The sequence below is a fragment of the Mus caroli genome, unplaced genomic scaffold, assembly GCF_978045245.1.
Source record: "Mus caroli unplaced genomic scaffold, Mus_caroli_1 scaffold_19, whole genome shotgun sequence".
NCBI lineage: Eukaryota > Metazoa > Chordata > Mammalia > Rodentia > Muridae > Mus > Mus caroli.
Window position 1 is genome coordinate 87396688 of NW_028227274.1, and position 14962 is coordinate 87411649.

A 14962-nucleotide genomic window follows, 5' to 3' on the forward strand; every position below is an offset into this window, starting at 1 on the left:
CTGGAACATGAAATTTGGAGTAATTTGAATTTGCTATCTTGTACAAGATAAACACACTCCGTTTTTGGAAAGTTTGCTACCAGACCAGTTTTGTAGCTGATTCTCATGTATCTCAAACGATACTTTCAATTCTCTTTCCTATTTACACAGTACTCATGCTCTCACTCCCACCTTCTATATATGTTGATATATATATAGGAGTGTGAAGGAAAACAGATTGTGTTTTTTTGTTTTGTTTTGTTTTGTTTTGTTTTGTTTTGTGCTGGGATTAAGTAGAGTTTTCTGCACCTGCAGCATCTTTTTTATGAATAGACATGTCCAGTTCTGCTGTGGTCCTGAGAGCTAGGAAACAGCTATGAGTGGGTGATTCATGTGCAGATACCATCAAATGTGCTGTGTAGATAAATTTCATCTCCTATTACTGTATAGGAGTAGAATCAGGTTTCATTTTATGGTGGCACTATTGAGAAAGGAAGCCAACTTCTCATATAAAACAAGGAATTAAGCACATAAATCTTTATTTAATTGATACCAGCAGTGCTCATTAATAACATCAACTAAACTGAATTCATATTAATCATAGTTTTGTTTATTGTCTAATCTTTATTCTTTTTAAAATCTAGTATAATTTATTATTTTTCATAAAATAGAGTTAATGAAATTTAATAAAAGTTATTTTATATCTATATTTTAATTTTGGTAACTATTTTTTAATACTAAATGGTTAGTATTGGGCACAATAGAAACAAAAGAAGCATATGATAAAAGTTGAAAAGAAATTCCAGGAAATCATCAGAAAATTCCTTCCCTGAACATCTGAGGCATCACACTTTCTGTTGCCATGGTGCTCTGTCTCCATGCCGTCTATGCTTTCCATGTTCAATTTCTTTATTCTTTGCCTTTACTTTCTACTTACTTGTAGAAAGAGACATTTGTGTCGAAAAGTTGGTTATGGATTTTTTTGACCTGTTTCCATATCTTTTTCTGTACATTTTAATTGTTTCCCTGGACACCATTACTCACTATTCATACTATAAAGTATGGCTGTGAACTGTGTCCTCACCAAGGGCATTGGAGCACTAAATCCCAGTGGGGTCATATTCAAAGGCAAGTTCTTTGAAGAGGCTAACTAAAGATAAAGAAGACCACATGATGCAACCCTAGGCCAAGAGAACAGTACCTATGTTAAAAAAAAAAGGACACTAAAGGGAATAATATTCATAAAAAAGAGGCTGTGGGATGATACAAGTATGAAATGGACATCTACAAAGCAAGCATTGAGACATCAGAAGAAAGTAAACCTTTTCAGTGTTGAATTTGAACTTTTAGACTACAGAACTGTGAAAGTGTAAATTTATGCTGGCTAAGCTATCCACTCTACAGTATTTCTTACTGCCATACCAGACTAAGATAGGAGACTTTAACCAAACAAGAAGGTTGTATGTCCTCAAATATGATCTTTCCAATAATTTTTTTTCACAATTTAAAACGTCATTTATTTCAATGTGGTAAGCAGCTCCATTTATCCAGAATCAAAGAGGCAGAGTTGGAGTGCCTCCCCAGTCCCTATCTTCAATAAGCATCTAAGTAAGACACAGCAAGTGCTCTGGGAAGGCCTGGCTGCCTCTTTATGTGGCTTACCGGTGAAATATCAAGCAGCAAGAGACAAAATTTTATCACTGCTACCCAAAGGGCTTACATGTTCACAGGCTTCCTTAACAGACCCAGCAATCCCCTCATGCTTCTGCCTTCTTAAATTTCATATTATCTTTAAGCATTGTTGAAAATTAGGCAATGGATAGCCATAGTGACTAAGACAATGCATGTATGGTTCAAGTACTTTTATTAAAAACTACTGTTGATTCTAATTTAAACTTTTGGTAAAACCTCTTTTGGTGACAGAATTCAACAATAGGATAGAAAGACATAATCCTTAAGCCTGAAGGTAAAAAAAAATAGGTCTTAAAATGCTATGGTCATTTCTTAACTGAAAGAAAATTGACCTGAAAAACATCATGGTAGTTAGAATAACTATGTAAAAATCCATGTTACAAAAAATAGCATTTATATTAGAAAGATAGAAAAAATATGCACATTTGCATATATATGTAAAAGAAAAATTATGAGACCATTTGTCTTAGTTGGGCTTTTTACTGCTCTGATAAATACCACGAGTAAAACACCAAAAGCAACTTGGGGAAGAAGAATTTATTTCATTTTAAAATTCTTCATCACTGAGTAAAATTAGGGCAGGAACTCAAGGCAGGAACCAGAAGGCAGGAACTAAAGCAGAAGTCATGGTGGAATACTGCTTACTGACTTGCTGCCTATGGCTTTCTCAGTCTTTTTGCATATACAACTCAGAATCACCTGCCCAGGGGTGTTGTTATTCCCAGTGGCCTATTCTCTCTCATATCAATCATTTATCAAGAAAATGTCATACAAACTTGGCTTTAGGCAATCTGATGAAGACAGGGTTTTTTTGTTTGTTTATTTGTTTGTTTTTGTTTCTTGTTCTGTTCTGTTTTGCCAGCTTCATCAAGTTGAAAAAAACAAAAAACAAACAAAAACATTTCTATTTATTAAAGTGTTTTAGTAAATGAAACACCACTGATTCATGTTTTCCAGTTATCTTTGTTGGGAGAATCTGCAGTATTGCTGATTTTTGTGTTTTATCTAGTGAGAAATTGTTTAAGAATACTTAACTATTAATGCTCCAGCAAGCAGAATTCACCTGATTCTCATTTTGCATAAGTAGGGTCGGGATTTAGAAAGAATGTTTCAGCACAGATGCAGAAATCAATTCGACTAAGGGAGCAGATAGTTCAACCCTTGAAACACTTGCAAGTGCTTTTTTGCCACCTCCTTTTTTGTTGTAGCCATATGAAATAACATTTAGTTCACCGAGAGCCCAAGCAATGAACCAGAAAATGCTTATTTAGTGTCTGAAAAGAGTGCACGTCACAGCTCAACCAAGTGTGAAGAGTAGTAGAGATGTTTGTGTTCTACCTGAGAGCACAGCCCACAAGGCAAAGCCAAAGAATATGACTTAGGTCCAAAGTGATCTATACACAAATGAAGTGTATACCTGTATGAGCAAGATACCTTAGATCTTATCTAGGCAAAAAACTTAGAAAGTTATTTATGTGTTTATCTTTGAGATCTGTGTATAGGCAATATAAAAATAGATCTAGTACTATATGCAAAAACTGAGCAAACAAAGCAATGATGCTGAGGAGATATTTTGGGTCTAAGTCAAGGTGATTTATAGAAGTACAAAAGCCAATAAAAGATGGAAAATTTAATCAATGTGGATGGGGGTGTGTATGTGACAGAGATGAACTGACCTGAGCAAGCTGTACATATTCATGGGTGTGCATGCATGTGTATGTCATCGTTTTTGTGTACACAAGAATAACTCAAACTAGAAAAGGATAGTCAATATCTTAGTTTCTTTGCTTATTGATATGATGAAGTACTCTGACAAAAGCAACTTTTCAAGGAGAAAAGATTGGCTTATAGTTCATAATTACAAACATCATGGTGAGAAATCGAATTACAACAGGAGCTTGAGCAGCTGGTCACCTCACAACCAGTCTGGAGGGAAGAAAAATGAATGCTTGTACTCATCCTGCACTTTCTTTATTTATAAAGTCCAGGACCCCAGGCAGGGAACAGTGTCTCCCAAAGTAGATAGGGGTCCAGCTTCAAATAATACAATCAAGAAAATCTCCCACAAACTTATCTCTCAGGTAACTCTACATCTAGTTAACAATTAACACCAACTATTACACCTGTCTGATGGGTTAAATGCTTTAAGGAACATGTGTCAACATGTTTATTGGTATGTCTGACACAGAACAGAATTAAGAATAATGCTGTAAAGAAAAGCCAAAAACCTAACAATTGTAAAGATACCAATAATCAAAAAACACACTAATATAGCATGTGAAATATATGCTAATTATAAAAAGAAAAATATTGAGCTAATATAATATAGAAGCATGTACAGAGAACTTCCAGTTGAGAATACCACATTCTATTTGTTCTTACCAAGTTCATAAAACTTTAAAATTGTATCTGAGTAGAGACTCCAGAGACAATAAGCCAGCCATGCTTGGCACTGTTTGCAGTCATTAAAACAACCCTCTGAAGTTTGATGGTTTATGGGCAATTGGTTTCTCACGGACTTGGCTTAATTTTCAGTAGGGGACACCTCACACTTAATCTTCCATTTTATTCAAGATAAATGGGAAGGAATTAGAAGACATTTTGCTGAGTTTGTTCTAAGGTAACAAATAAAACGTGATTTACACAGTCATTTAATGAAAGTTGTTCAATGTCTTTCATTTGATCTTCATAGAATATTATTTTAATTTCCCTTTAAACAGTGATTGTGACTACTGTATGTTTTAATTGTGTGCTAACAAATTACAGTTAAGTAACTTGAAAAATATATTTTAAAAAACCCCCTAGAATTAGACTAATTACATCAAAACAAATTGTCTTTACAATATTTTTTTATTTTTATAACCAATGATACCTTTAAGAATGTATGCACATTGAAGCCAGGCTTGGTGCTTGCTGCAGGGTTATAATCATAGTATTCAAGAGGCTGAGGTGGGAGGCTTCTGAATTCAACACCATTCCAGCTAAATTAATGAGACTCTGAATCAAAATTAAAAAAAAGGAACATCCACCACCACCACCGCCACCACCACCACCATCATCAAAAACCCCTTGAGATAAGGGTTGGCAGTGTTACCCTTGGTTGTCTCTTCAACAGCAGACATTTAAAAAAATCTACATATCCTTAGAGTATCTCACATTTTTGAATTAGAGGAAAAATGCATTTACAGGACTACTCTTTGTATACAGGAATGCTGATGAACACATACTAAATACTGAAGTTCACTGTTGTTTTACATTGCAATTTTGCTCCTTTAAAACTTTAAATATACAGTACTTTATTTAAGTAATGTTCATGCATGCTAAAAGCTTGGAACAGCATTTATCCCACTTATGCAAAAAGCTAATTTCTCTTTGTTAGCCTATTTATGAATTAGGATTCCCTTAGTTATCAAGGAATCTATGCTTTCATTCTAACTATCTAGGGTAGGGGTTATTGCCAAGCTCTACATAGTACTTCTAGGGTGAGGCTATTTACAGAGGTAGATAGATTTGTGCATGCATATGTGAGTACTCATGGAGACCTAAAGGGAGCCTCAGAGTTCCTGGAGCTGGAGTTATAAGCATTTGTTGGTGCTGTAAACTAAACTCTGGTCTTCTGCAAGAGTACTAAGTGCTCTTAAATAATGAGCCATTTCTCTAGATCGTGATTTGGTTTTATTAGACATCATTTACCTCGTGTATATGCATATATTTTTGGAGTTTTTAAAGCTTTTGTGACTGTATCCAGAGATATCAGTTAAAGATGTTCTGTATAGACTCACTAGAGGGCACAGGGACAGCATCCTAATTAACGAAATCAGAAATGAAAAGGGAGACATAACAACAGATCCTGAAGAAATCCAAAACACCATCGGATCCTTCTACAAAAGGCTATATTCAACAAAACTGGAAAACCTGGATGAAATGGACAAATTTCTAGACAGATACCAGGTACCAAAGATAAATCAGGATCAAGTTAATGATCTAAACAGTCCCATATCCCCTAAAGAAATAGAAGCAGCCATTAATTGCCTCCCAACCAAAAAAAGCCCAGGACCAGATGGGTTTAGTGCAGAGTTCTATCAGACCTTCAAAGAAGATCTAATTCCAGTTATGCACAAACTATTCCACAAAATAGAAGCAGAAGGTACTCTACCCAATTCATTCTATGAAGCCACAATTACTCTGATACCTAAACCACAGAAAGATCCAACAAAAATAGAGAACTTTAGACCAATTTCCCTTATGAATATCGATGCAAAAATACTCAATTAAATTCTCGCTAACCGAATCCAAGAACACATTAAAACAATCATCTATCCTGATCAAGTAGGTTTCATTCCAGGGATGCAGGGATGGTTTATTATATGGAAATCCATCAACGTAATCCAGTATATAAACAAATTCAAAGACAAAAACCACATGGTCATCTCGTTAGATGCCGAAAAAACATTTGACAAGATCCAACACCCATTCATGATAAAAGTCTTGGAAAGATCAGGAATTCAAGGCCCATACCTAAACATGATAAAAGCAATCTACAGCAAACCAGTAGCCAACATCAAAGTAAATGGTGAGAAGCTTGAAGCAATCCCTCTAAAATCGGGGACTAGACAAGGCTGTCCACTTTCTCCATACCTATTCAACATTGTACATTGTACCACATGATCATCTCGTTAGATGCTGAGAAAGCATTTGACAAAATCCAACAGCCATTCATGATAAAAGTCTTGGAAAGATCAGGAATTCAAGGCCCATACCTAAACATGATAAAAGCAGTGTAAAGCAAAACAGTAGCCAACATCAAAGTAAATGGTGAGAAGCTGGAAGCAATCCCACTAAAATCAGGGACTAGACAAGGCTTCCCACTTTCTCCCTACCTATTCAACTTTGTACTTGAATTGTCCTAACCAGAGCAATTCAACAACAAAAGGAGATCAAGGGGATATGAATTGGAAAGGAAGAAGTCAAAATATCACTTTGTGCAGATGATATGATAGTATATATAAGTGACCCTAAAAATTCCACCAGAGAACTCCTAAACCTGATAAACAGCTTTGGTGAAGTAGCTTGATATAAAATTAACTCAAACAAGTCAATGGACTTTTTCTACACAAAGAATAAACAGGCTGAGAAAGAAATTAGGGAAACAACACCCTTCTCAATAGTCACAAATAATATAAAATATCTTGGTGTGACTCTAACAAAGGAAGTGAAAGATCTGTATGAAAAGAACTTCAATTCTCTGAAGAAAGAAATTAAAGAAGCTCTCAGAAGATGGAAAGATCTCCCATGCTCATGAATTGGGAGGATCAATATAGTAAAAATGGCTATCTTGCCAAAGCAATCTACAGATTCAATGCAATCCCCCAAAAATTCCAACTCAATTCTTCAACGAATTAGAAACAGCAATCTCCAAATTCATCTGGAATAACAAAAAACCTAGGATAGCAAAAATTCTTCTCAAAGATAAAAGAACCTCTGGTAGAATCACCATGCCTGACCTAAAGCTGTACTTTAGGTACAATTGTGATAAAAACTGCATGGTACTGATATATCAACAGAGAAGTAGACCAGTGGAATAGAATTGAAGACCTAGAAATGAACCCACACACTTATGGTCACTAGATCTTTGACAAGGGAGCTAAAACCATCCAGTGGAAAAAAGACAGCGTTTTCAACAAATGGTGCTGGCACAACTGGTGGTTATCATGTAGAAGAATGCGAATTGATCCATTCCCATATCCTTGTACTAAGGTCAAATCTAAGTGGATCAAGGAACTCCACATAAAACCAGAGACACTGAAACTTATAGAGGAGAAAGTGGGGAAAAGCCTCAAAGATATGGGCACAGGGGAAAATTTCCTGAATAGAACAGCAATGGCTTGTGCTGTAAGATTGAGAATTGACAAATGGGACCTCATAAAACAGCAAAGCTTCTGTAAGGCAAAAGACACTGTCAATAAGACAAAAAGGCCACCAACAGATTGGGAAAGGATCTTTACCTATCCTAAATCAGATAGGCAACTAATATCCAATATAAATAAAGAACTCAAGAAGGTGAACTCCAGAAAATCAAATAACCCCATTAAAAAATGGTGCTCAGAGCTAAACAAATAATTCTCAACTGAAGAATACCGAATGACTGAGAAGCACCTGAAAAAGTGTTCAGCATCCTTAATCATCAGGAAAATGCAAATCAAAACAATCCTGAGATTCCACCTCACACTAGTCAGATTGGCTAAGATCAAAAATTCAGGTTACAACAGATGCTGGCGGGGATGTGGAGAAAGAGAAACATTCCTCCATTGCTGGTGGGATTGCAAGCTTGTACAACCACTCTGGAAATCAGTGTGGTGGTTCCATAGAAAATTGGACATAGTACCACCGGAGGATCCCGCAATACCTCTCCTGGGCATATATGCAGAAGATGTTCCAACTGGTAAGAAAGACACATACTCCACTATGCTCATAGCAGCCTTATTTATAATAGCCAGAAGCTGGAAACAACCCAGATGCCCCTCAACAGAGGAATGGATCCAGAAAATGTGATACATTTATACAATGGAGTACTACTCAGCTATTAAAAAGAATGAATTTATGAAATTCCTAGGCAAATGGATGGACCTGGAGAGCATCATCCTGAGTGAGGTAACCCAATCACAAAAGAACTCAAATGATATGTACTCACTGATAAGTGGATATTAGCCCAGAAACTTAGAATACCCAAGATACAAGATAAAAAGCACATGAAACTCAGGAAGAACGAAGACCAAAGTGTGAACACTTTGCCCTTTCTTAGAATTGGGAAGAAAACACCCATGGAAAGAGTTACAGAGACAAAGTTTGGAGCTGAGACAAAAGGATGGACCATCTAGAGACTACCATATCCAGAGATCCATCCCATAATCAGCCTCCAATCGCAGACACCATTGCATACACTAGCAAGATTTTACTGAAAGGACCCTGATATAGCTGTCTCTTGTGAGACTATGCCAGGATATAGCAAACACAGAAGTGGATGCTCACAGTCAGCTATTGGATGTATCACAGGGCCTCCAATGGAGGAGCTAGAGAAAGTATCCAAGGAGCTAAAGGGATCTGCAACCCTATAGGTGGAACAACAATATGAACTAACCAGTACCCCCCAGTACTCGTGTCTCTAGCTGCATATGTATCAGTAGATGGCCTAGCTGGCCATCAGTGGAAAGAGAGGCCCATTGGTCGTGCAAATTTTATATGTCTCAGTACAGGGGAATGCGAGGGCCAAGAAGTGGGAGTGGGTGGGTAGGGGAGTTTGTGGAGGGTATGAGGGACTTTTGGGATAGCATTGAAAATGTAAATGAGGAAATACCTAATTAAAAAAATTTTTCTCTATATGACCACAGTAAGATTCCTCCAATTTCTTCATATACTTTTCTGTATAAAATCCTCATCTTTTTCCTGATAATAATTCTTTTTGCATCTATTATCTATTAGAATGTGTCCAAGGAACCCTGCAATGGAAGTTTAAATGCTAAGAACCTAACCCATCTGGGAGGCCATTTAGTGTTTTCAAAAAAGTTATGAGTGTATGCTTGCTAGTTATAAAAATTATCATTATATTTCATATGTTCTAAAATTTTATCCATTTTAAGAAAGAACACCATCATACCAAGCACTACAAAATACTGGTTTTGCCAGGCAAAAGTGGCCAACATTTGAGTGAGAGCTGCTAACATGATGAAGATGGGAAGGAGAACTAGAAGGAGAAGGAGAAAGAGGGAGAGGAGGAAGAAGAGGAGGAGGAGGGGTGAGAGAGAGAGAGAACCAAAGCTGTATTCTTGGAATTAATGCAACATGGTAGTGTAGTGCTTTTCAGATCTTGCAACTGCTCATGAGTCTGACATGCTATTTATATGCTGATATGTCAGTCCATGTAACTATTTACACAAAACATCATTTCGTAGCTGGGCAGCAATGGGTGATTACAAAGTGCTGTAGTAAGGCCTAACTGGAGAAGAGTGAATTCATTCAGTTTCTACTGCTTTTGAAATGACTTCACTGAAAAGCTAACTTCCCTATCATTTTATCTTTTCTTTAATATTACCATAAAAATTAGATTTCAGGAAAAAAAAGCATCTTAGAAATTTGGTTTTTACAAAATGTTAAAGTATACATCTTGGTAGAAGGGGATTTCAAAAATTGGCTTTTTTGTTAACTGTGATTTCACAAGTTTAGAAATTACTAGTCACAATGCCTTTTAAAATTTACTTATTTTTGACAATGTATCAGAAAACTTTTTATTTTATGCATGATTTCTCATTTATCGTTTAAACCATCAGCATTTTACTATGACTATAATCCTTAACAGCATAAAAAGTAGAGTTAAAAAGGAAGTCTTTTCATCCCACCTCCTCTTGCTCCCTCTGAGATCTCCCTCCTTCAAAATATGTCTGGTTATCTTGGTATATTTTTGGCTTCCCTGTCTATCATGGTTAGATATGTATTCAAATTCAACAGGCTGGAACACAAGATGTGTGGATGAAACTCTGATTAATGACTTCTATACAAGGAATGTAACTCCTGGCACATTCTTGGCAAACATTCTTGGCAAACATTCTTGGCAATATGGTATCTTGATAGCAGAGCATCTCTAAGTAATGAAATTTGCTAAATTTCACTAGGTCTGGAAGGAAGAATGTGATGTATGGAATAAAAATGGATTCTAGACATGTTCTATTTAAATATCTAAATTAAATAATTTGTATATTAGTAATCAGAACAGCTCCAGTTTAAAATGTACTACCTCACTTAATTCTCCAATGAATCCTAAACAAGATTCTTCTTGTGTTTAAATATATTTGTATTAATTCTTTGAACATTTTATACAATATATCTAGACCATATTTAGACTCAAACTCCTCCCATATCCACCTTCTCACCATTACCCATTCAACTTTGTGTTTCACCACAAATAAATAATAAACAAACTCCACCATATAAACCAACCAAGAAGAAAAATGATCATCTCATTAGATGAAGAAAAGGCCTCCGACAAAAGCCAACATCTCTTCATGATTATTTTTTAATCCATCAGGTCCAGCTTATGTTGCTCAAATGCTTTTGGGAATGGGGTCTGTCCAAGAGCATGGTAGATCTGCCAGGGCTACACCTAAAAGTAAATTGATAGCTTCTGTCCCATGAGTTATCAAATAGCAATAGCTCCTAAGTGAGGTACACCATTTTATGCCCAGGTTTCTACCTCCATGCTGGGATTTCTCTGGCCTCACCTTGTTCAGATTTTGTGCCTGCTGTCATATACATGAGTTCATTTATACAACAGACCAGCTGTGTCTAGAATACAATTTTTTTTATTCATCCACTAACCACTTTCTGATTTGATTTCAGTCTCCCTTCCTGAGGTGGACTTAGCATTGTTATTAGTGGGAAAAAAAAAACCCTTTCTGTATAAAATATATTTGGGTCTTAAAACTAAAGAAAAATTTGAAACTACCTAATATCCCCATTTCTACAGAGTTCTTTCTCCTCTTTACAGCCAGGCAGGGCTCAGGAGCAGTGTGGATGCAACAGTGGAAGGAAGCCCTCTTATCTATGGAGGGCATTCTCTCTGAAGAGCCCAGAGATAAGCTTCTAAGAAGTTTATTATCCAGAAACTCACTTTGACTCCACTGACATGAAAACATGAATAACCGAAGGAAATATCTTATTGCCATTTATTTAAAATTTCATGATCATGATATCTTATACATAGTTACTTTAAGACATGGGACATTTGTGTTTCAAGAAGTAAAGGGACTTGATACAACTCTAAATAGTACAAACTATTTAATCTTGCAAAACTGTACACAACCTGAAAGAGGAAACTAATTCTTCTCTTGTATTCAATACAGTTCATTGAGTACCAAATAAGTACATAATGATCTTGTGCCAGTTAATAAGTAGTTAACCTGTATTAAAACATTATAATTGAGTTAGTCAATATTAATTACTTCATAATCATTTTCAGTGACAGAAACAAAAATATACATCTTTAATTGTCTTACCAATTTAGAAGGTGTTTTTTTAAAATTGATGTTCAATACTACTTAATAGAAAATATACAGTTGTATTCACTATGGCTGAAAATTTTCTAGATATCAGATTGTTTTATTAAAACACTTTAATTTACATTTGTTTGTTCATTTGTGTGTGTATGAGTGTGTAGAAGTGTGCCCCTGTTATGACACATGTATGGATGTTAGAAGATAAATTTTAGGAGTTAATTCTTTCCCTGTACCGTGTGGATTCCAAGGATTGACCTCAGGTTGTCAGACTTCACACAGAGCACCTTTACCTACTGAACTATCTCATAAGCTCTGTTAAATGATAATAGAAATATGGCGCTACCTAGATGATGGACACATTTCAAAATAAAAAAAATGTTATTAATAATGGCAAAATCAGGTTGTACAGCAATGTGATATTAGAAGTCCTATTGAATTCCTTCTTTTAAAAAAAATAACCATTGAGACACTATTTTTACTCTATTTTGCACAAGTCTGTAAATCCACAAATCACATATCATTAAAAAGGTGAAAGTAACTGCTTTCAGTTTGTTTGCATGCTTATGTTTAGGGCATCCATTGCTATGCAATTCTTTGGTTGCTTAATCCTTTAAAGCATTTTTAAAATATTTTAAAGCATATGAAGATGCATAAGCATTTAAATATGAATATCACACAGCATGAAAACTAAACAGGCAAAACAAAAACAAAACAACAATAACAAAGTAAAACAATTACCACTGTCATCTTTCTGGTTTTTAGTATATATATTTTTATTTCTTAGAGGGTTTTATTTTCACCTCCATTTTGTACTTTTGCCTAGTTTTCACACATAACTTTATATTGTTTTAAATTGAAAATAGGAATCACACAGAGCATTGAAGTGCTGTTTCATTCTTGTTGGAAAGCTTTGAGTGTGTTGAGGAGGTATATTAAAAAAAGGAGAGGGGAAGTCTCTGCCATGGTTTTAAAATTTAGTGTTCTTGAGAAGTTATCAAGTTCAGGCATACTGATTTAAGAAAAGTGTTATTATTCTGAAGAATGGACTAGATAGGAAGTACTTTGATTTTACTAGCATTAATCTTTAGAAACATACCTGTATAATTTATATGGAATTTATCAAAATATCTCCTTCCATTTGAATTGGTGAATTCCATTGTTGAGTCTCACAGGCCCATTGTTTGAGTATCCTAAACTCAAAGAGATGTAAGGCACCGCAACTTTAGAGTGCCCATCTAAACTTGTACAGGTACCCGTCATCTGTCATCTTTTAAGTCTTTAGGGATAACTCTCTGACTCTTGCTTCAGGTCTGGCCCAGACTCTGATAAGAACACAGCAGCCCCACTGAGTGAATTAAATTTTATTTATAAAAAATGGCTCAAGATTGTGGGACAACTTTGAAAGAGTGTGAATGATAAGTTGTCACTACATCTTGGCTGAATGGCTTGCTTTCTTCACAGATATTGGAAGGTAAGTATTCAAAAACACCCTATATGTTCTGTTACCATCATAAGATAAAGTTTATCTTGATGGTGTGTATGTGCCTGGCAGTTAAATGGATATTAAGGATTTAATATCCTAGGAGTACAGTCTGTAAGCAGTAATGAGTTTGGAACCCAAACAGGATGCTGTGTTTCATGACCAATAATTGTAGTATACTGAAATGATTCTTGACTTTTTCATGAAAATGTACTTAAAAATCCTCTGTGATAATCTGCACACCTGGAAGAAGTATAAATAACAAAGTTCAAATCATGCCTTATTCTCTAAGCCATCCACACTGCTTTGGGTAGGTAACCAAGGAAGCAGGTCCCATACATATGTATGGAGAGCATGGCTTCTAAGTCCTAGCAAAAAATAATTTTGTGTTAAATTATGCATGGTATTCTAGAGCTGAGATTTTCATTCACAGGTTTGGTAACAGAGACAGAGCATGGGTTAGCACTATACATTATACAAATGGACTAGTATATTCATTCACAAGCATTAGATTACATAGGATAGATACTTACCCGGGCCTTCTGCTCCATTTCTAGCATTAATCTTTCGTGCTGCTCAGCTATAGCCAGTGTTGCAGAGTGGACCTTCTGATAGATCATTTCTCCTTCCCTTGTTTGAAAAGTGAATAGTCCTTCTCCTGTGTCACACATTCTGTGAAAAAAAAAAAAAAAGAGATAGAGAAAGGTTGGTCACTGTGGGTTCAAGTGTGTCAACAGTTTCCATATCAAACACACCCTTACCCTCAGGTGTCCTCCTCCATACTATTTCATTCTTGGAAAATCCATCCAATGCATGCATCTCTAAGTTGTACATGAGGGGGAAATCCACTTAATGAAATGCTCTGGATCATTAAAACTGGCATGCTCAGTGCAGGTATCTACATGCTGAGGTTTCCATACTATCATAAACAGCTACTAAATACTTTAACCTCAAAGAACAGGAGTTTTAATGACTGTCATACATACTGTATTTGAATTTAAGAATATTTGGTTTTAACATAGTTTCTGCCAAAACAGGGGTGTAAATTTAGACAAGATGTTCTCTGCCTGTCTCTGTGTGATGTATTTCCAAAACAGGAATAATCAAACCACTTCATACAATCTTAAAGGTTAAAAAGTTGGTAAAGAAACAGTTTACAATGCTGTTTAGCACACTCAGAGTGCTAAAAATTGTTAGGTTCTTTCATCACAAAGTTTGGAACTAATAATAAGAAAAGTTTAGAGGTAATTGAATAAATATCTACCCTAGATAAATGACTGGGTTGATATATGATTGTAAGATATAAACAGTTATGCTATTATGATATAATATTTAAAAGAAGTATAATGCAGTTAGTACTTTAGGTTACACATATAACAATATTTAACTTACTATAAATTCTTACAGAGATATCAAAATGAATTCATTTTCAATTATTTAATCATAATCACTTGATTAGGCAATCTTCATTGACAAATTATTAGACAAATTTACAAATCAGCTTTATTAGTACATGTTAATTATAACACAAATTCTTATTATTCTTATTTTAATTGCTATTATAGCACAGCTTTAACCATACCTGAAGATTCCCTATATTCATGTGATATTCTTACTCTGATATGAAGAACTGGCTAGGTTTTTATGCTGCTGATTTTTGGATATTCTCATTGATAGATTTACAGGATAAACCATCAAAATATTCATGAGGCCAAACTATTGGACAATTTGGATTCTTCTGTATGATTCTCCAAGGGAATTTTAG

General features: G+C 35.3%; 1 protein-coding gene across 1 annotated transcript in view; it reads right to left on the reverse strand.

Moving 5' to 3' along the window:
- The window catches only part of Dok6 (docking protein 6), a 456129-nt gene that overhangs the window by 93491 nt on the left and 347676 nt on the right, over window positions 1-14962 (reverse strand). Inside the window, exon 6 of the mRNA XM_021150966.2 lies at window positions 13731-13869. Coding sequence (XP_021006625.1) covers window positions 13731-13869 — 139 coding nt within the window. The remainder of the gene's footprint in view (window positions 1-13730; window positions 13870-14962) is intronic.